At 42.1% G+C, this 22,771-nt stretch overlaps 2 protein-coding genes across 6 annotated transcripts in view; one reads left to right on the forward strand and one right to left on the reverse strand.

Annotated features, from left to right (window-relative positions):
- sertad2b (SERTA domain containing 2b) overlaps positions 1-22,771 on the forward strand; it is a 71,753-nt gene that overhangs the window by 1,399 nt on the left and 47,583 nt on the right. The window lies entirely within an intron of this gene.
- xpo1b (exportin 1 (CRM1 homolog, yeast) b) lies at positions 519-21,620 on the reverse strand. Of its 5 annotated transcripts, none has more exons than XM_058060939.2 (25): positions 21,229-21,620; positions 19,437-19,568; positions 19,230-19,331; positions 16,820-16,892; positions 14,298-14,359; positions 13,145-13,189; positions 11,581-11,762; positions 11,429-11,477; positions 11,229-11,348; positions 10,423-10,551; positions 10,191-10,349; positions 9,914-10,111; positions 8,746-8,884; positions 7,845-8,026; positions 7,541-7,697; positions 7,301-7,464; positions 7,075-7,209; positions 6,761-6,944; positions 5,998-6,104; positions 4,772-4,966; positions 2,987-3,155; positions 2,732-2,866; positions 2,492-2,651; positions 2,319-2,415; positions 519-1,736 (listed from the first exon to the last, which is right to left on the reverse strand). In XM_058060939.2, exons 2-25 carry the CDS (start codon positions 19,560-19,562, stop codon positions 1,590-1,592), a joined length of 3,216 nt encoding a protein of 1,071 aa, XP_057916922.2. In that variant the 5' UTR covers positions 19,563-19,568; positions 21,229-21,620; the 3' UTR covers positions 519-1,589. The 5 variants fall into 5 exon arrangements, with proteins under 5 accessions (XP_057916922.2, XP_057916915.2, XP_057916905.2 ...); XM_058060932.2 differs by having other exon boundaries at positions 6,752-6,944; positions 21,193-21,619; XM_058060922.2 differs by having other exon boundaries at positions 6,752-6,944; positions 21,229-21,618.

Consider the following 22,771-nt stretch of genomic DNA (forward strand, 5'->3'; position numbering starts at 1 on the left):
ATTAAGGTGATGTAAAGTCATGTTTGTGGGCGACACGGCAGTCTAGTGGTTAGTGCGCAGACCTCACAGCTAGGAGACCAGGGTTCAATTCCACCCTCTGCCATCTCTGTGTGGAGTTTGCATGTTCTCCCCCGTGCATGCGTGGGTTTTCTCCAGGTACTCCGGAGAAAACATTCCTCCCACATTCCAAAAAACATGCTAGGTTAATTGGCAACTCCAAATTGTCCATAGGTATGAATGTGAGTGTGAATGGTTGTTTGTCTATATGTGCCCTGTGGTTGGCTGGCCACCAGTCCAGGGTGTACCCCGCCTCTCGCCCGAAGACAGCTGGGATAGGCTCCAGCACCCCCGCGACCCTCGTGAGGAAGCGGTAGAGAATGAATGAGTAATGTTTGTTTTGTGCGACCAGAATAATAATAGACCAATAGATCAATTATGAATTCATTTCTGAGAAATTGATCAATTAATGTTGATTTCTGATGAAAACCTATGAAATCTACTTAAGAAAATGTGTAAAGCAACGACAAAGTTGTAAAATTCTCAAATTTAATCGGTTCAAAAAGTTCACAACAAATGTAACACCTTGAGTCGAGGGCTATTTGCCATTAGAGACTGGGTACTTAATTATTGGGATGTATACATTCTTCAGCCTAATTCAAATATTTGCTGTATGGATTTATTTGCACAGAACCCCCAAAAAATGCAAATGAAAAGTAGTAAAATTCATAGAAAATGAAATGTAAACGCTTGCGTTGTTGTAGCGTCTTGAAGCACTACTGCATGGTAAACCATCTCGATGAGTACACTTCAACATGTTGAAAGTTAGGAAGATGCAAGCAAAAAAAAAACCTATAAATACCTCTGCCCGCCTCCTTTTAACGTCCCGTCAATGGAGGCTCACACATGAGCAACAATCCTCTTAGAGGAAAACAAAAGCCTGATGTCGACTAGGCGACAGTATACACACACACACACACACACACACACACACTCAAGAAAGAATAGAATAAGAGGAAAAAATGTTCCCATGGTATTAAAGATGCTATACAGTTGGGATGATATGCACATATTTGCGTTCCTTAAGGGGAAAAAAAAAAGTGTTCAAACTTAGTGGAAAAAGATGCTGAGCTGTTAAGCTAGCACCTCCCACGCCTTCATTCATTAGCCGTTAGATTGACGTACAGTATGTGGCGCCGCTATACAACTAGAAGCCTCCATGCGGACTGTGCATAATGGCATCATCATCTATACATCAACAAATATATACGGGAGGAAGGAGCAAAACAAGATGGCTGAAGCGTCCTCGTGGTGCAGCTCGCCGCTGACAAGACGCAAGACGGACGTGTGTGGAAAGCCATTAGAGAAAAAGTCTCTATACAAAAAAAAAAAAAAAAGAAGGTACACGATGCACACGGAACCATTTTACATGTTGTTGTTGTTGACGCCGTGACGTCCACGCCGCTGGGGGATGGTGGGGGAGGAGGGGCTGTCCGTCACGCTCGAGTGCATCTTTTGGGTTGTGTTTGTTAAGTTTGTTGTTCACCGCACTTGTGCGCTTTTTTTTTTTTTTCTCCCCCCCCCCCCGGGCCTCAGTCACACATCTCCTCCGGGATCTCGTGCGGGTTGAGGATTCCCGGAACTGACATTTGGATTTTGTGTTTCTCCTCCTGAGCCTGACGAAGCGACGCTTCCCTCTCCTCCAGGAAAAGGTCCGAGGTGTCCTCGCCGGCAAACTCCTGAGGAGCAGCGGACAAGATGTTTAGTTTCAGTAGCGCTGACTCAGCGTAATCTAGCGCTTCCCCAATAAATAATTCATGAATATTAATGATTGCTAAGTTGAGAATATTGAGTGACGAGTTCGATGACGTCAGCGCTCACACTGCATGGAGCCAAGCAGGCCTGCCGTGGCTGAGTTGGAATGGAAAAATTTTTCTCCTCTCGTTCCATGTGGAAGTGGTACATTTTTGGAGCGTGAAAGTGACCAATAATGCTAAAACCGGATTTAGAAGGTCCTAACAGGTTTTCCACGTGCTGGCTACGTATATATTCCGTTTTTTCATTCTGAATCTTCTTTGAGGAAATGAGTTGATCTCGGTTGAGTCTGGAAGCAATTACAGTGATAACCAAGGGATGGCTGGAAGGGTTTTTGTTGCGGAATATCACTACGGGATGGCGACATCCCTACGAAGCAGTTGTGGTCTCCTTATTGAGACTCCCTCTTCTCTCCTTCACTTGCAACGCCCCTTCCAGGTTGCAAGACAACCACAGAAACTGTTATTAACTGTGTATTTCATCTTGGATATTTTGCAACGTCTCACCTTAATCTGGACGAGGAAGTCCCGAAGGTGCTCCTTGAAGGCGGGAATGTCCTGGTTTAGGCTGAAGAGGCCGGTTACAAACACCTTCACCTGAGCGCTAGAAAGAACATGGCTGATGTTAGACGTGCTGTCGATGGCGACAGGAAGCGGGGGGCGTGGTCTCCGGGTCTTACTCCTGCAGGTGAGGGAAGGCCGTCTTGAGCAGGTTGGCCACGTACTCCTGAATGAAGACCTGGTTGGTGGCCGGCGAGGCGGGGTTCAAAGCGGTGGTGATCTTGCCCTCCTCCACCAAGTTGAACATGTAGGCCAGGATGGACGCGTGCATGGTCAGGCCTGGGGGGGGGGGGGCATGTACAAGGTCTGTCAGGTGTGTTGACGTTGCACGTGGTTCTCCTGAGGTGTTGCGGACTCACCCGCCGTGTGAGACGTGTCGGTGACCACGGAGAAGATGTGTTGCAGGATATCGCAGAAATAGGTCTGGTAGAAGCTCTGAGCCGCCGCTTCCTCCTGGGCCACGTTCTGCAGCATCGTGTAGAGGATCTGCAGACCTGATGAAGACAAACGTCTCCAAACGCTCAAAGTCACGAGAGAATTCGAACCACGTCTGCCACACGTTGGCAGCTATGGCCTCCGATAACAACCTTGGGAAGCGTGGAGGAAGTCCTTACCGGTGTCAGCAACATTCCTCATGGTGTGTTTGAAGGCCCAGATAATGGAGTCCAGCACCAGTTTGAACTGGGCCGGGGGGATGGCGAGGAATGCCGGGAAGCAGTGTGAGTTGACGGCTTGGAGCAGGTAGAAGAAGTGGGTTCTGTGCTCAGGATACTCCTCAAAGTTCTGACGAAACGACGACAAAAACAATCGACTCACAGCACTGCTTGATAATAACAATAAAAATACTAAATAAATAAAATAAATTCATTATTAATTAATAAAATTAAGTATTATTAATATCAATTTTTAATTATTTATTAATAATTTAAAAATAAATTAATAAATAAAAATCATTTTTTCCAATATTAATAATAATAATTAATTGCATTAATTAATAGTTAAATGTTAAGTTAATATTAATATTAATAAACAAACCGTTTCACAGTCAAGCCGTTATTCATCCACTTCTCAGTCACACACTGGCGGTGGTAAACTACATCCGTATACACAGCTGATGCAACATGGCCGCCAACAGCCACCAAACATTCCTCCACCAATGTGGGTGGAGTGTCTTGCCCAAGGGCGCCACAACAACGGCTCCAACTTTCCGGTTTCTGGACAACCCACTCGACGTCTTGTAGCCAATTAGCTAACACTTGTCTCTTTATCGTTCATAGCATGATAATAGCATACACATGTTAATAGCATAATAGCATAATAGCATACGCCTTTCCCATATAGCAGGCGTGTCCAGCCCACAGCACATATGAAAATTTGAATTTAACAAGAAAACTAAAAAAACAGTTGTACTTTTACAATCAGTAACTGTTACATTTGTTCACTTCCTGCTTTCCTAATAGTTAATAGTTAAAGTTTTTTATTTTATTTTATGATAATAGTGATATCAATCATAATTAAAATTGAAAAAACATTCATTTTTTTTCTACCCAAGTGGCCCTTGTGTCCTTTCCTTTATCCACTATGTAAAGAGCTTGGACATTTTGGACCTGCACAAACAAACATGGCGCTACTTGTTCACCCTCGCTCATTAACAGTGTACGCAACAGTACTGTCTGTCTTTCCAGCTCCGCACAGTAGATGGCAGCATTACTCTGCATCATTACACACCACTGACACACACACAGACTGCCGGAGAATAAGAAGATGTAGCAGGAAAGGTCGACGTTATCCACATTGTGATTAGCAATATTTAGCATGTATGCAGACCCCTCTAGATCAAAGGTGCCCAAAGTGGGGTCTGGGGGTCATTTGTAGCCCGAGGCTTGTTTTTCCATTGGCCCCTGCCACAATGTAAAAATAAAATTAAACCAAAACAGCAAAAATGAAAAAAGAAAAACATACTTATGGCCGAAATGAAGTATTTTCAAGTATAAATATGGTTAATGAGTCATTCAAAAGACACATTCAAAGACATTGTACTAAGGGTGTTCACCAGCAGAGACGATTGGGTCTTTTGAAAAAGTACACTCAAAAATATATGAAAAAATGACTACCGGCCTCACCTCCGCCCACTGAGACAAAGAGCCTGTATGACTGACAAGAGGGCTCACTCTGTTCAAGTATAAAAAGCATCTGATTTCTTTAAACGGGAGAAATGAGCCGTGGGTGTTTAAACTTTACAACCCTGTTCCAATTTCCTATTATTCCCTTTCCCACAGCCACCATCCTGGATATGAGCACAATAACCACTAAGCTTATTGTAAGATGTAGTTTTTCCCAAAAGAGATGCTATAAAAATATGAAGAGACATACGTGAAATATCAAGATTGAGGTCGTACCTTGTTGATCATGTTAAGAGTGCACTCGAAGACGGCGTCAAAGATTTGGGGTATCTCGCTGGTGATGTGACCACCCAGCTTGTTGACAATGGTTGCCATGGTGCTGAGAACCTCGGGCTCACGGGCAGCCGGGACGTTGCGTTGATAGTCGATGAGGACGGCGTCCAACAGTGGGGGAACAAAGTTCTCGCCGACCTGCCAAAAGACAAGATGGATCAGCACAATGAAAGAAACGAAAACTAAATCTAATGACATGGAATTTGATAAAATACACCAAATTTACTGTCAAACCGACGGACACCAGTGAAACACAATTTCATCACCGTGATGCTTACATTCCGCGCCTTGGATGACAAAAGCTCTTCAGATATACACAAGTCCCTCGCTTATCAAGGTTACTTCCAGACCAGAACGTGATAAGTTCATTTCCATTCATAGTTAGAGCACAGGAAATCTAAATAAAACATAATTAGAGCCCTCTAGACATGAAATAACACCCCTATAGTTACCTTTACACTACTATTACCAAATATAGTAAACATCTGAGTAAATACTAAACCATTTAAGACACAAAATATGGCTACCTTAACACTGTAGGGTACAATGCTAACAATGCAAACTTAGGGCTGTCAATCACTTTAAAATATTTGATCGTGATTAATCGCATTTTGTCCATAGTTAACTCACAATTAATGCGTGGGTTTTCTCCGGGTAGTCCGGTTTCCTCCCCCATTCCACAAACATGCTAGTTTAATTGGTGACTCCAAATTGTCCATAGGTATGAATGTGAGTGTGAATGGTTGTTTGTCTATATGTGCCCTGTGATTGGCTGGTGACCAGTCCAGGGTGTACCCCGCCTCTTACCCGAAGACAGCTGATAAGCAGTAGAAAATGAATGAATTACTGACGCCTTGTCACCAGTGTATCGGGCCCTAAAATTTCGGCGTCAACAGAATCGCAGACTTGGCCAATAAAAACAGAATCTACTGTTAAAAACTGAATCTAATGAAAATTGACATATAATTGACACATAATTGACAATTGAAATATATATTGGAACATTTGCATGGGGAACTATTTACCCAGCTCTCCATTCATTTTCTATGCCGAAACTTCAATATTGCCAATGTGACCAGGATACAGCGAGTAGGTTGTGTGTACGTTTCCACACGGCATTCGTGAGATACCTTGTTGTTGTCTATATGAATTTCACGACAATTTCTCACCATCTGCGGATCGTTGGATCGGCTGACCCAGCCCGAGATCAGTTTCAAGGTCTCCCGCTTCACAGTCCTCATGCTCCTGATCAGAGGCTGCTTGGTCACCATCTCTCCTGCACCATAGAGAGCAGCATGTTACACACAAGGAAAAGAAAGGGTGGCCGGGTTCACTTTTTGCCTTCCTCATTTCAAGTTCTGCGTAATGCATAGATGAGGCTTTCAGGTGCACTGCGTATTTTTGAGTGTAGGAGGAATCTGTGTGTGTTTTTTTTTTTTTACTTTTTTCTACATGTAAAAATATTATTATTTTGTATAAAATTTGTTTTCATATTTATCTTCATGTTTATGGATTTACATGATTTCTGATGAGACGAATTCAGTTTCCGTTCTTTTCCATTTTTGTCAAAATGCAGGCGTATGGGAACATCGGTTATTCAGAGATTTACAATGTGATTTATACCATGTAAAATTTCAACTGAAAATGTCAAATAAAATATCATAAATGCAGGTTATCCTAAAATGCCTAAAAGCCACCGAATTCCAAGGGGAGAATCTTTGCTCTTTGTGCTCAAAAAGTGATCTTAAATTCCCCAAAATGGCAATAAACTCCATCAAAAGCTGTTGCTTGGTGTGTCAGTGTACGACTTAGTAAAATAAGAGTAAAGTCTAAAGCAGTTCCATTACCAAGGTGAATTGAAAAGGGGGAGACACTGACTAAATATCTTTGTCCAATGACATAACCACCATAATGAACACACACCTCCCATACCATTTGTCTGAATGGCAGCAGATATGTTCTCGCTGAGGCACTTGTACACATTGAGCATGTCGAGGTAAATCCGTCCCAACTGGATGACAAAGGGATGTCCCACGGCCTTACAGGCTCTGACGTTCGTTTTCAGGATGCTGCCAAGTTGTTTCACAGTCTCTGGGTCCTTCAAAATGTCTACATTCTGAAAGTGGAAAAATGGAGTTGAGATATGACGATAGGTTGACAAGCGTCGCATCTCCAGTGATTCACAAAAACTAACCACCCCTGTAAAAGCCCCACACTTTGGGTTGTCAAACTAGCATGTCGTTTACCTTGGTGGCCTGCTGGATGATACTGTCCCACACTTGATTAGGCAGCAACATGTACTTCTCTATCAGACGCTCCTGTACAGCCTGGTCTGTCTGCGCCCCGATCATGTAACCTACCGCCTCATAGAAGGTGTGCACCTGCATATAAAACACGACACATGGTGAGTGCGGGAACTGTTTGTGTTGTGTCGGCGATCCGGGTGAACATCTCATCAGCATCAGCGCCGACCTGCTGTGGTTGTAGATCACAGATGATGGTGTTGATGTTGTTGAGGATCTCGTCGATGAAGGGCATCACCTCTCCCACCTGAACCTGGATAAAGTGGCGCCGGCACTTCTGGGCGATCTTGATGAATGTGTCACATGCCATGTCTTGAACTCCATCATGGGTCTCTGAAGGACCGGCCACAAAATATTTATTCTCACAGACAAATACTGAAAACAAATTGCATATTTGTAAAAACCTTACCATGCATGAACTCAAAGAGCTTGTTGACCACCGTTTTGAGGAACTTCCAGTGGGCTCTGAGGAAGCGAGGATACTGGCCGACAATGTACATGATGTTGGAGGCGATGATGGCCTTATTGTCCTTTCCTCTCTTTTGCTCACACAGACCCAGCAGATCCTAAAACCAACACATGCAGGCATAACATTTTGGCAACTGTGTCTTTTTCAGTGACACAAATACAATTCTATTATCCAAAATCCATTCTTTGAGAAGTCACTTATGATTAATCTGTATTCCATGGCATCTGGCTCTCCTTTTTAATACCTTAATGACTGTGACCAGGAACCTCTTTTCATCCTCTTCGTGCATGGCCCCACTGATGGATCCAATGGCCCAACACAATGTGTTGAGATTCTTCCAGGACCACTCGGTACCATTTACCTGGTTGTGCAGCTTCTCTGTCATTATGCGCTCTGTGTCTGCATAGTCCAAGTGAGTCAGGTACACTGCAGGGTGGCAGAGAACATGTATGATCAGTATTGCTGATTAACTTGGACCAAAGAAGAAAGACGTCTATAAATAAGGACATTTAAAGTCAAACATTAAGTACTAGAGTATCTAAATTATGAAATACTGGTATTTATACTGTTGGGGGAATGAGTAAATCCTACAGAGATAAATAAAACATTTCACCAATTGGTTTAATTTTATAGTGTAACTGCACACGCAAGAAACAGTTCTTGAGGGAGTCCAAATAATACTTTGATGGACGTTAAGAGTTCCTTGAGTATCGTTGGTAAAAGTTCATTCATTAGCAACCATTAATGATACATTAAACACAGACAATTATAAAAAAAAAAAAACAGCCGAAATCAGGATAACACAACAGAAACTTCAGCCAATGACACTACTAGTCACTTAATCACAAAATAACAAATGAACAAAGAAGTAAATGAGAAATAACGTTTTCGTAATGGGAGTTCACAGCGCGATCAAACAAGTCACTTTTCCACACGACCTACATAACGTAGTGGCTTAAAATACGATGGGTGGCAAGGTGCGCGACTCGCGGGACTTCACTTATCGCTGTCGCTGAGAAAACCATGGGCATTCGTTTCCATGAGAATGCATTTTTAACTACAATAAAAATATCTGACTGACAAAGACATTAAAAGGCTAAAAATAACGTGGTTTGATAATGTGTTGGGACGGATTAGACACCCACCAAGCGTTTCCCTCATGTTCTTGTAGAGATTTATGGAATCGGTGTCCTTCATGAACTCTCTGACCACCTCCCCCTGGTCATTCTCCACCACCAGGACTTCCTCTGGTTTGGCCATGCGGCTCACCATCAGCAGACGCACCTGTTGAGAGGGATAAACATGTCAGCGCAAACACACACACACACACACAGGCACACCAAAGAGAAAAAGCTGCTGCTCTCACACTTGGACACAAGCATTCCACAAATTCTCGGTGGATGAATGAAGGTGCAGTGCCAGTGATAACAGATTGCAGTTTGTTTGTAAATATACAAGATTCCGTTATCCATTTTCAGTACCTAGCTTGTCCTCATTAGGGATTAGGGCCGCTAGTAAACTGGAGCCTATCTCTATACTTAATGGAGTCATTAATGGCTGTCCAAACATGTTCCAGTGAGAACAAGAAAAAACTGCATCTTCGCTTTGTGATGTCGGAAAAAAAAGTATTATTGGTATGAACTGCGCCTTTTTCTTTTTGTTCATTTTTTTATATACTTATTTTTTTTCTCCCTGTAATAGTATGACTTTATTCCTACATTTTGACTTTAATCCCATAATATTAAGACAGCTAAGCTAATAACTCGAAAAATACATAATTGAATTCATTGGAACGACAACAGCCTTTCTCGCCATAGTCTCCTTAAAGAAGCCATCTGATTCGCTGGAAGTGTCAGCGGTTGTCTACAAAAAGTAAGTAAACTCCTTTTGTCTAAATTAAGGTGATTTTATAGTTCCTTGTTTATGTCATATACAGTATCTAATTGAATGTAACGCCCCACTATTTGAGAAGCAGTGAGGTAATGTAATGTAAGGTAATGTTTTGTGTCATTATTGGCACATCGTGAACCGAACACTACATCCGGTATCACTTGTATTTCAATATGTTTTGACTAGTAATAGACCATAATGTACACCATGAAACATCAAGCATTTATTAACCAGTTAAATTCCGGAAACCCGCAATATAGCAAGGGAGCAATAATCAAACCAGAATATTGCGAGGGCCGCCTGTGTAAAGTCACTAAATATCACGGTGATCTTAAGTTCAAGTAATCAAGTGCTGGGCGGGTAGAGGCAAGACAGCTTCAGTGAGTCAGTGACTGAAATGAATCAGTCATCAGCGCGTGGTACCTTGGAGAGCACGGGCAGATAGAGCTGTCTGCGTGGTGGCACGTCAAAGTGCTGGTTGCCGGAGAGAAGCGGAGAAGTGGATGTGGAGAAAGGACTTTCTCTGTAGAGCTCAGCAGCGAGGTGGTTCCAATACTCCAGACAAATTTTGAAGATCTCAGTCTCCTCTACTTCTGACACCAGCAGCATGTAGTGGAGGGCCTGGTGTAGGACGGTGAGTGGATCGGGTTCAAATCAAATCATCTGTGCGGAGGAATTGTCTGCTTGTCCAGCAACTTACCTCCATTAACGTTTCTCTCAGGTTGAGTCGCTTCTCAATGAGCTGCCCGTGCTCTTTCAGGAAGGTACAAAGGAAGAGACTGAGGTTTTGGATGAAGTTCTGCTCGTCATCTTTCCCGTTGGCGTAGGCCAGCCGGATGTTGGTGTTCAGGGGAAGCATCTGAGTAGAAAAGAACGAGGTTAAAATCGTACGTGTTTGCCCCCATCTTATCCGAGCGTAGCATGAAGCTCACCTGCTTGAGCTGACACATGGTCAGGGTGAAGAGTGTGACAAACTGCTCCTCGTACTGGCTGACGCTAACGCCAGCGATCTCTGTCAAACACTTCAGTGTCACATTGCGAAACATGGGAACATTCAGGAACTGACAAAATGAGAAGAAGAAAGATTTAGCCACAAGACGACCTTCCCAAGCATGGGCCGGGAAGAGATTCTCACGGCATGATAACCTTCAGCAAAAAATATCATGGCTTGACCTATTCTAATTACAGCTCTGGAATATATTTACTGTAAAGAAGACTGTTGAACAGTCATTGTTAAACAATATAATATAAAATGATGGCAATGGAACATACCTGCATGAATTTCAAATACATTTTAAAAATGAATTCTTTCCTAATAAATGACACAAGACCTTGAATATTTACTTACAATAAATAAATACACCAAAATGTAAATAAATTACATCATGTCATAAATACATGATTTAAAAAAAACTTTTCATATAGTGAATGCACAGGTCACTTGTCCACATGTGTTTTGGAATTGTTGGATTATGTATTTGCTGAATTTTTATTAATTTGCTTCAGCAATGATTGCAGCACATCTAAGCCCAGTTCCAACTGCGAGGAATAACCCAGGATGGGACAAAGTACTTCTATATCGTGGCCGCGCTGAACCTCCACTTGCTCTCATCCCTTAAGATGGGATGACAGACTATTTTAGTGGTTTTGGAACTTTTTCATACTGTGGTGTACCTTGAAATTGCTGACTGGCCCATGCCTACCTTCCTGATCAAATATCTGCACTTCATCTGCCCACCTTATACACCAGTGTGCTGATCAGCTTGGTTTCAAAGATGTAGCCCAAAGGAATCCAGTTGAGGAAACGTAAGAGGGTTTCCAGAGTGGCGTGGACCAGGGGGGCATTCTGGGAATTTTCCTGCGATGCGAGATGATAAAGACTTCAAGGTGTGGATGTGGAAACAACATAGTTATACTGAGGTGTGGTGATTTATGTACCATAACAAACTGGCAGAGCTGGAATATCTGGGAGAACTCATTGCACATACTGAAAGAACACACAAGGAAATATTTTGGTATTGCACACGATTAATTTTTTCTTAATGTTCCACGACTATAATATTCACACTATTTACCAATCCCATACTAACCTGTCTTTTAGATGTTTGGCTTTGACCTGGGTCATCTGACCACTAGAGAAGTCAAAAACCTCCTCGCTGAGCAGTTTTAGAATCACCATGTTGTTCTGACAAAGACTCTCGCTGGTCCGACTCGCTCCTACGATGTCGCTGATAAACGTGGGCCAGTGCTTGGGCCATTCCTGCTTCAGGATCTAAACACACACACAGTCACACAATGCAATGAGGGTACCAGCATCAACTGACGAGTGTGAAACTGTATCTGTGACACTTGCTAAAAATAGGTCATTCAAGTCAAAAAGAAAGTGCCCCAAATATCTCTTTAAGAAGTACAAAAAAAATGCTAAATGTTGGGATTCCAAAAAGAAAATTAACAAGAAAAAAATGAAATAGTTCAGGAAAAAAAAGCAGAACAGCCATCATTTTTAGAAAATAAAGCCCAAGTAGTAAGGAAAAAGTTGACTAGCAAAATGCTGCCATTTTCACGCACCGCAAGAGACGGTGCAAGTTAACGCAAACGCTTGATTGCAATTGTTGCTGCTCAGGGTGACCCCACCAGTAATGAGTTTTAAGGGGCAATGACTTTTTCCTCCCTTAATAACAATAAGTTCTACGTTTTATGCCTGTTCTGTTGCCTGGAAAACTAATAAAAACAAAGTTTGAAATAATAATAATAATACTTTAAAAACTGCATTTTCTGCTTAGTTGTGGTGTCATTTATTTGATGATCTGAAACATTCAAGTGTGACAAACATGCAAAAAGAATAAGAAATCAGGCGGAAAACGCTTTCACGTGATTATAGTCGTGCCGCGACACTGAGAGGAAGGACATCCTCACTTTTGTTTTTAAGTTAACTATCTAAGTTTAAGCTCCATTTTGACCCCCAAGGCAATGCGGTTGACTCATGTGTGACGGCAGCACGTACAAGTAAAAATCAAATTAGAAATAGAAGTACAGTAATAAGTGGAGACATCAATATTAGTTGCATGCCACTCCAGGATGGTGAAACACAGCTTTCATCACGAAGGATGAAGATGCTATCTTTGAACACGTGAAATGATCAGCTCCTATGAAATGGACAGTGATAACAGCATCGGCGGTGTAATGCTTGTCTGTCACTTCTTGCAACCATTGTGTTGACAACTACAGCAATTAAAGTAAGGAATTATTTTTTGTCTTCGATTTAATGCTTGTGTTTATTCTTTTAATACCGTACCTACCTGGATAGAAACATATCCTATTTATCTGGCTAGGATTATGGAATCCCTTGTAATTGAACCACTAATGGACCTCCTCTCCAGTAACATTCTCACATCTGAATTATAATCAGAGTTGGTCTGCAAATGGCACACACGACATTGTGCAACTGCCATTACGGATTTATCTAAAACCATTTTACCACCATGGATCATGACATCCTGAAAGTAAGGCTTCACAGTTGCACAGCACGATCTAAACACATTTCTTGTTTCATGAGATCTCTTCCGTGAAATAATCACAGACTGGGTGAGGATTGTTTTGCATACGTACTGTATCTCTGTGTCATAAGTGAAAGTAGAAATCTTTCAGACTTACCTGAACAAGAATCATATTCAGCTTTCCAATGTACACCTTTTCTTTCTGGAAGACAAAGTTCCAAACAAAACGCAAATGATCTTTGGATTGTTTCGCAGATGCAGACTTTGACAAATGAACCATAGTGACAATAGTTGATCTCTTTAGCACTTCTGTTAGCAACACAATGCTAGTAGTTATGGTTAAGTGACTACGTAATATGGTTGAGCAGCTACACCTTCATTTCACATCAGTAAATAATAACCAGCTACACACTATAACTTTTAACAACATTCTTATTACATTATTATTATTAACAATAATAATAAATTATCGCCTTTCGTGGTTGACTGGTGGTGTATTCTTTTCTCTTTCGGCTTTTCCATTCAGGGGTCGCCACAGTAAATCAATTGCTTCCATCCATCTTCTGCATCTGTCTCTCTCACACCAACTACCCTCACGTCCTTCTTCACTACATCCATAAACCTCCTCTTTGGTCTTCCTCTACGCCTCCTACCCGGGCAGCATCCTTCTACCAATATATTCACTATCTCTCCTCTGGACATGTCTCCGAGGCCTCGAACATGTAATGTTCCTCTGATGTACTTGTTCCTGATCCTATCCATCCTGGTCACTCCCAATGAGAACCTCGGCATCCTCATCTCTGCTACCTTCAGTTCTGACTTTTCCTCATTGGCACTGTCTCTAGACCAAACAACATCACTGGTCTCACCACAGTTTTGTATTGGTTGACAATGGTGTATTATTGGTCAAAAATTATTGAAAGACAAAAGTGGTGAGAATGTGTAGTATCCTGGCCCACTGGGTGTCGGTAAGAGACATGACATTATGTATGAAGTCAGCCATGGCATGTCCAACATAAGAGACTGATAAGAGATAAGACATAAACTCTCCTCCCATTCAGTGTGGATGTGGTAAGTTCTTGGCTGCTTTGTTGTTCTTTCAACTCCGCTTTAAACCCTTTAAGTTTAGAATACAGTAACTAAATTGGAGCCTAGTTCGTTAGCTTGCTAAGACTTGAAGCCATATCGGTGTTATGTCGACGGGGCTTTAATAATGGTAAAGGTTGTATTTAGAAAGCCATAAACACAGGACTGTACTGTACACATTTAGCCTAAATTCCACTTTTTAATATCAAAAACGTGTTACATACCTCCACACTGGCAGCATCTGATGACGTCTTAATAATGAGACCAACAACATACTTTTTTATCCCTGAAAAATACACATGTACAAATATTAACGAGGTTTAGCATATTCAAATACATTGTGTAAAACCTCAACCCTGACAAGAAAATTGCCAGTGGCACTTTAGTCACTAACTAGCTCAATCTGTCATTCTTCTTCCAGCATCTTTACACTTGGAAATAAACTATTCTTCTCCAAAAACAAACTACCAACCTCTTGCTAAAAGTTGGCTGGGATTGCTACTGAATTCGTATGGGGCGAAGACTTTGGAAGTTACATTTTCCCCAGACCATCAACATTGTCACTGTGAGCAGAGTGTTTTAAAAACGTTTTTCAGCTCTCTCACAATTCTTTACGGACTGCAGCGCTACAGAATATTGAACACCATGTGGTCGGGACAAGTGAGTGGAGCTGAAAACGAGCCAATACTCTGACGCAAGGGGGGAAAAGACATACTTGCCAGTCGCCCTGCACTGGGTTTGCCACTTGTACAAAATTCAGGCATCTACGGTCAGAAGTAGGGAAGTCTTAGGGTTAATGCAAAAATAATTTAGAGCAAAATATGAAAAGGTGGTTGGATCAACTGTTTTTCAAATGACTATTTCATTATTGTGTCTTCGCTCAGCAGAAAATCTTATTTATCAAAGATTTGTATTTAACATTTGCAACTACGGTAAAAACAGCTAAAAAAAACTTTAGATGTAAATATGAAAAACAATTGTTAGCAGTGATTAAAGTTTGAAATCAAACGATCAACTCCTCGAGAATTTGTGTGAGGTGTTAAAGTGGATGGCGTGGTAGCTTTGAGTGGTACAATCAATTTCATTGCCACTCGGACGATTCTTATTTCCTTTAAGCAAAAATAATTGGCGAAAAAAACAAGAAAAAAAAGTTCAATTTTAAACTCCTTCTTCTACTTTTGCAAGGACACCCCCTCCTCAGCTTTAAATTGGTAGCTAAGATCCAAATACTTTGCTGCAGCAAGTAGTATAAACCAAAAGGCTTGCTTAGTGACGGAATACACGTGAATTGGGTAAACACGCGCTACGGCGCTGACTTCCTTCCACTGCACAGTACGGCTTCGTCTCGGCTCTGCTCTCTTCACCTCCTTTTGGGGAGGTCGGTTTTCAAGGGAAATTATGAAAACCAAGCTGCATTGAATGCATCGGTTGAAACGTGACAGCTGAAAAGCCATGGGCAGCATTGTCGTCTTTAGGGCTGCCGCTATCGAATATTTTAGTAATAGTGTATTCTACCGAAATGTTTGTTGATTGATCGAGTGATCGGATAAAACATATTTTTGCTTATTTAACGACAAATAATAAATTCACAAGAAAAAAATAAAAAATTTGACTAAGTAATGAAGGAGCAATTGGTTGAATTATTGAGATAGTGGAGTATTTTTATTTCTTGAATGGACATAGTGCATAGTGTAAAAATGTTATATAAATATAATGTACATATATTTAATATATATCTAATATATCTAATATATAAATACAATGGCGTTCATGGAACAAACGGCGCAACGAAACAAGCCACTTTTCCACACAACATAGCGGCTTCAAATATGACGAGTGGCAATTGTGAATTTGTATGTGCATCTTACCGCAGAGTTGTTTAATCCACCAGCCACACCAGCAAACGCTAGGATTTCATTGTTGGCTCACAACGGCAAGCGCCGACAGAGACGGCGGAGCGCGGCATTAAACTGATATACGTCACGGTGTTCCAATTGCTGTTTTGCGACATTTTCCTTGTCCTTTGTTGCCACTTTTTTTAACGCTTCAATTTTTCCGCGTGGGAAAAACCCCTTGACTACATTTTGTAATCGAGTTATTCAAATTATTGGAATACTCGTTGAAGCCCTCGTCAGCTTGTACTTCAACAACAACGGGCTAAATGAACAGCATCAGCGCAGCGTTGTTTTGGACCTGATGCAAAAAGCAACCGGAGCGAGTAGAGCCGTGGCGAGCAGAGCACGTACCACGGGGTTTCCGCCACATGTAACCGATTGTGGCGGTGCGGCACTACAAAACTAAAGCCCCCACACCTTCAAAAATGTTTTTGTTTTTTTTAATCTTAAATAATTTTAAATATATTGCGTGATATATCGTATATACTGTTGATACATATATAGCTTATTATTTACACACATATTGACCACAATTACTATGAAAAGGGTTTAACTGTGCTTTATTTTGATAAGCATGCACCAGAATCGCCTGTCTGCCGTGCTGGCACACGCAGCTCACCAGTTGATGCTGAGCAGTTCACCAAATAATATTTATAGTGTTCTACTCAAACACGGCGCCTGCATTTAATTGGAGATGTTTAGTGGAGATGTGCTTCCCATGCAGCCCACCACTACAGCTTCAAAGAAATCCTCAAGGAAACCGTGTACCATGTGCAAAAGGGGGCAAATGGCACTGTGACATGATGAAGGTTTCCATGTGGCACAGGTTATGACAATGAAGAAAAATGTACCTTCACATTGATTCCTGGGAAGAATCTTCCATCTTGTTTTGATAACAGTTTCCAAAATCTGGAGGGCATAGTACTGTAATAAGAAAAAAACAGAAAAACATGAATCTAAGACATTTGGTGCAGATAAAACTACTTGTCGTGCAGACTTTTAGGTTGCAGCACTTTCACTTTTATGTTGTTGTCAGCAATAAGATGGCGGGTACATTCTGAACAATTCCAGCAGAAATTGATAATTGATACACAATTGTGGCAATGTTAAAGTAGTGCAGTAGTCTGCACTAATATTGACGCCCCCGCCCCACAATTTGAGAAGCACTAGACTAGCTTTTCAATGGCATTTGCTAGTTAATCCTACATGCAGGAGAACAAAATGAAGTTAGTGTAACATCCTGCTTGTCTTGTACTGTCGACATTCAGAATTCTGGTGTTTATGAATGCAGATCACAGATAATGATGTTGCTGGTGCGTTAAGGTTGGTAATGAGGTTTAAAAAAAAAAAAAGAGCGTCTGACTGTGTGCCTCTGTTGGGATGCATTACTTACAAGACATTAATTGCACAATATCACCTTCTATCACCTGTTGAAGGTCTGCAAGAACCTAGCGCCAAAATGAGGCACGAGTAGTGACCGAGTTTGGCAGTCAGGTTACTCCTGTTTACATTGGCACCGGTGCCTTTATGATAGAAAGGTTCGTTACACATCCCTAATCTCAGGGTGAGTGCGCTGGGCTTAGAAGACACACCAAGAGCTGTATTGAATATATCCTTATCATGACCTGAACAAAGGCCATGGAGGAATGGCCAAAACAGGAACTGGTTCAAGCTTGGAGGATCAAAATCGAGACTTTCAAATTCTGCTTACAGACAGCAAAGTTTGATCCAACTGGCACTGTGTTTTTACACATGGACCTTGTAGAAATGTGGAAATACTTTCAAGCACACAACATTGTTTATTGAAATCAACATAAACACATTATCTGCCAAAGCACAAGACAAAAGCCATCCATCCATTTTGTACCGCTTATCCTGTAGAGGGTTGCAGGGAGCTGGAGAACATCCCGGGTGAATGGGGACACTCAAGCACACAGAAATCAGCCGAGTCAACCACTACAAGACCACCAGTGACCACGATACAAGCGTTTAATCTAAACCTTACCTAGTCTTGGCTCACCATCAGCCTCTGTTTAGATGCAATGGAACATTATTCTACACTGGCCTTTGAAATGTATCGTCACTTTCAGTCATTCTAGAGTAGAAGCCCGTCCTGGCTTCTTTTGCTACATCCACATGCGCCTACTCCTACTGTGGATGCTTTTATAGCAGAATGTCCAATGGAATGCACAAAAAGGTGTATAGATCTTCCAGAATCTGCACCTATTCAGCTGTATTTCTTTGGATTTCATGGTTCCTGTGAAAATTGTCTGTTTTAATGAATTCCACCCACAGCATGTCTCCTGCATACCCGCTCTGCTGTGGTTGGTCACACTAGCGAGAAATTAAAAGGAGTTTTATGCCAGGAGTCCATAATAAACGGTGATTTATCTTTTTAAAATGTCTGCTTTTGACATACAGTCATATGTGCTGGATCCCGAATCCCATCCGGAAGTAGAAACTAGACAGTCCAAAGTTTCTCAACAAAATAGGTTACTTCAAGACGTCCCTCAATGGTAAGTAGCTTTAGCATTTTAGCGTTTTCTATAGCATCGAACTGTGGCTACTAATTGGGGTGGGAAACGGCTATTAGCAACGGCTTTTGCTCCTTGACTTACACAAAATAAACACAGTTAGGACACTGTTAAATTGTTACTTACTGCTTGCTCAGTTCAAACAACCAAGTAACGTTGGAAAGTCATCGGGCTTCAGCAGCAGTTTGTCAGCTAGTCCAGCTGCATACCGGCCCATGTCCACCAAACAGTCCAGTGTGAAATGCCGTTGACAGATTAAAATCCATTTATTTTGCTGGTAGTGAATCAGGAACTCCAACCACTTGTGCCTGATGGTGCCGTCGTTAGGAATTGTAAACAAATGTGGCTTTGCTAGCAAGTAAACAGAGGAGCAGCGTTTGGGAGAGGGTGGAGGAAGCAGAGCTTGTGGGAGCGCTCATCTGTATACAGACACGCCCATACAAGGAAAATGCCTCTTCTGTGACATCACAAAGGGGCAGTTTTACCTCGCCTTTTGAAACCGAGTGTTTTGAGCCATAACAAACCTCATTATCTGAAACTTTGGCATCGTTTAAGACAAGAATACGACATTCTAACTACATTTATAGGTCAGAAAAGTGAAAAAAAAGCACAGTAGGTCCCCTTTAAAATGGTAGTACGATTTGAAAACCAGCCAACATCTTAAATTTGCCTCAAAAGTCTTACAAAAACTTGAAAGTTGGAAGTCGCTGTGTGTGACTGGACTTACTTTGGTGTTCATGTTTTGCGAGAACTCAAGGATGGTGTCCACTCTCGTCCAGGCATCCGGATGTTCCTTCAGGTGTGTCAACACTTCTTGTGCCATTCTTTGCTGTAGTATCATTAAAAGGCACAAAACAGGGGGGGATAAAACCTGTGTTGGTCAAGGGTACGAATGCAGTGAACGATTTAAAGATTCAATTTGCACAAAATGTACCTGAGGTCCCACCCCATGATATAGACAGTTCACCACGTTATCCAGCAGGTTGATATCCAGTTTCTGGTTGAAGTCCAGCAGCTGCTGGGCTGCATGGTCTGCTAACATTGTCATAATTGCTGGCATAGAGCTCTGAAACAAGGACAGGAAGGAGGAGGGGTCATGACAGCACCAAACACATTCAACAGGCAAAGTCATGTGCACCATGTGTTTTGGAACAAATCCAAACAGCTGACAATGAAACAAACATCCCCTAAACCCACCAGTGGACTGTCAACAACCAGGCAACACGTCTGCAACTACACAATTATATAGAGCCTAGGACCTTAATAGGCGACCCGCGGACCACATCTGACCCATTTGGCCTTCCAAAAATCACCATCATTCCATCTAAGAAGAGATTGCTCAGTCATGCAGTACTTCCTCCGTTCTGCAGGGGGCAACAGCAAAGCATAGTATACTTTCAGCATTCCATAAAATAGCTTTAAACAAATGGAGTGCATTGAAAATTGGACCTTTAACAGCGACTGGACCACAAAATATGGATTTAACAAAAATTAAGTGGCGAGGTCGCTGTTTCGAAGAAATATAACTTGTGGCGGAACTTTCAGACAAGATATAACAACTCTAAGCAGACCATTCTCTCAGTTAATATAAAACACGACGGACCATTTCACCAGGTAGGATCTCATGACCAAATTAAAAATTATTTAATGCACTTTTCATGTGAAATACTAGAACTTTTTATCACATTTTACTGACTTGAAATATGGTGATGCTTACTTTTCATTATTTTATACACTTTTGTTTACATGAAATACTGCTGTAATGCCACATGTTTGAAGTAATATCAAACTAATGTCAAGGGCCTCTTCATTATGCAGTTGAGTAGCCATGATATAAATATACTACCTATTTTGTGTTCTATCAGGAAGTAGAAACTATTACTGTACTGGAAATGGTCCAATTTTTAAATCAGATTGATTAAAGAGTGATGGCACACAAATTCTACCACCTTTCACATAATGTCGACAAAAAGGCTTGATAAAAAAAACGTTATGCCCTTTCAGTGACCTGTCATTTATTTCATATTTCAGTTTTTGGTCTGCTTTTCATTGGACTCAATTGTGTAAAAAGACTCCATTACCAAACCACGTGTCCGGCACGTCACTTTGTTTACATCTTCAAGGTAACTCCTCTAAGGTGCCATTTAACAAATACCCAAAAGGAGCAACTTTGCGGTCATGTCACCACTATTCATTCTCCACGACTTATTTACATGCAAAATACCGGATTGCCTTACGGCTGTTTATAAAGCTACTAGCAGTGATGTCGCACAGGCAAGCTCCCATGTGGTCCAACAAAGTTGCAACCCCTCCCACACGGCGTACACAAGCGTCATCGACGTCTGGATGCTCCGAATATACAACTTTTACTCAATGGTAAAACACGAAATAGCGGCGTGGCAACGAGAAGGCTAACAGCGAAGAGCAGCGAGTGCCTAGCAACACCAACTTGACATCCGCTGCCATCACGCATACACACACACACACGATGATGCTGGGGAGGTGGGAGAGGCATGGATTTAATCACACAACGTTGGCTTACTCGCTAACACCGTGCAAAGCAACTTCGCTACACTTTCGCTACTCGTTTCGTGCCATGTCATTTTGGAGTCTTTAGTGAGCCATGCAAAGTTGAAATACAACACACGCCATTTATTTCCTACACGTGTAATATAAAGATAATAACATACTCGCAGTTTGGTTGCACTTCACTCCAGTTGACCTACCTATAGTCCGAGGCTCTGATTGAAGTGCGACGTTCGCCCAAAGAAGCTACCAGATTTAGTCAGCACTTGAGTTGATTAGAAAAGGTTTCCAATGTCCAGCTCCGGCACTGAGGATGTCTGCCCGGTAGGAGCCACTGATGTGGATTCCGAAACTACAATCACGGCAAAGCCACAAATATGTCACTCCGAGACATTTTCCGAAAGCAAACCTTGATACACAACGCTAACAAATTCGTCACTCTTATTCAATTTCCAGCAGATCGGTATGGAGGTTGTGTGCTTGCGCCTCCTTTCCTCTCTCAAGCAACTCACTCGCAACCGGTTGAAACCGGTTCAGACTGGGAGATTCCATCTCGGTTTAGTTTTCAGCCGATGGCGCCGCGTAAAGTTTGGACTGGAGTTCCACCCATCGCGCGCTGTGATTGGCTGAGGCTTTGGCGGACACATACCCGCTGTGCTGCCATTCGACGGTCGAGCTGCCAATCTTTTTCAATTGGCTCAAGCGCCCACGCGACCACTCCGCCCGGAGAGAAAAAGAGGGCAGACTCCTATGTAGAATGGATTTCTTCATGACTCCCCTGTTGGAATTGCAAACAACTTAAATACACCTTTAAGGCCATTATCAGGGACAATCGTTGTCATTTACGAATGTTCTTATCGATATCGCCTGCACTCCGAGACGTTAAAAGCGACTCAGTTGAATATATTTAGCCATACGCGATCTTAGTTATTTCCGGACTTAACATGTTGGAAAAAGAAGAGTGATTTCCCCCTCCTGCATGCACACCGTCGCTTTGCATGATGTGATCCCCAGCAAGTACCATTCATGTGCCTGTTGCTTGTAAGCTGGTAATTTTCCACCAGCCACGAGTGGGCGTGGTTACACGATCACGAACGCACGAGGTTGGAAAAACGACCTGCAGGAGAATGGTGCTCCCAGAATGGGGCAGCCGTAGCAAAGCGACAGGTGGACCTTTTAGATCCGAAGATAAGCACAAATAGATCATGTGGCAGGAGTACACAGTCGGTGCATTGCTGTCAACGAGGATGCAACATGACAGCAGCGCTAACCCCCCCCCCCCCCTCCACCTCACCCCCCCCCTTCCACACCCACCCTCTGTGGTCACGTGGTCCAGCGCGCTACTTGATGGAAAAATACTGGATTTGGTGTGTAGGGGAAAGACACTACACAGTCTAGGAAAGTCATTCACTCGGGATGACTCGGACTTTACCCAGCAACACAGTCGACGCGTCGACTTCATACGTTCACGCAAAGCCATCTTATTTCCGTGATGAAAATCCACGCCATTCATTTAGGGTGTTTGTTTTTTAACACAGGCGCACGTGCACCGTGCATTGTCAAGCACGTGCATTATGTATCAATCACGACTGAGTCCTAAAATCATCAGCATGTTGTGGCCATCAGTTATATTATCTATTATCTATTTAATCTTTGTTTGGGTCATTGAGGATCATGTATACACTTTCACAATTCAACTTGTCCGAAAAGGAGTAGGAAGAAGCACAATTTATTTCATCCTTT

This window comes from Doryrhamphus excisus, linkage group LG10 (genome assembly GCF_037039965.1).
Source record: "Doryrhamphus excisus strain RoL-2023G ecotype Guam linkage group LG10, RoL_Dexc_Guam_v1.1, whole genome shotgun sequence".
NCBI classification, from domain to species: domain Eukaryota; kingdom Metazoa; phylum Chordata; class Actinopteri; order Syngnathiformes; family Syngnathidae; genus Doryrhamphus; species Doryrhamphus excisus.

Bases quoted from the DNA above. Each gene is read 5' to 3' on its own strand.
- xpo1b (XM_058060932.2), bottom strand. From the start codon at position 19,562: ATGCCAGCAATTATGACAATGTTAGCAGACCATGCAGCCCAGCAGCTG. The intron at 7,698-7,844 runs GTATTAAAAAGG...TGTTGGTTTTAG, and splicing joins TCCTGGTCACAGTCATTAAG to GATCTGCTGGGTCTGTGTGA. The intron at 4,967-5,997 runs GTGAGAAATTGT...GTCTTTTGGCAG, and splicing joins GATCCAACGATCCGCAGATG to GTCGGCGAGAACTTTGTTCC.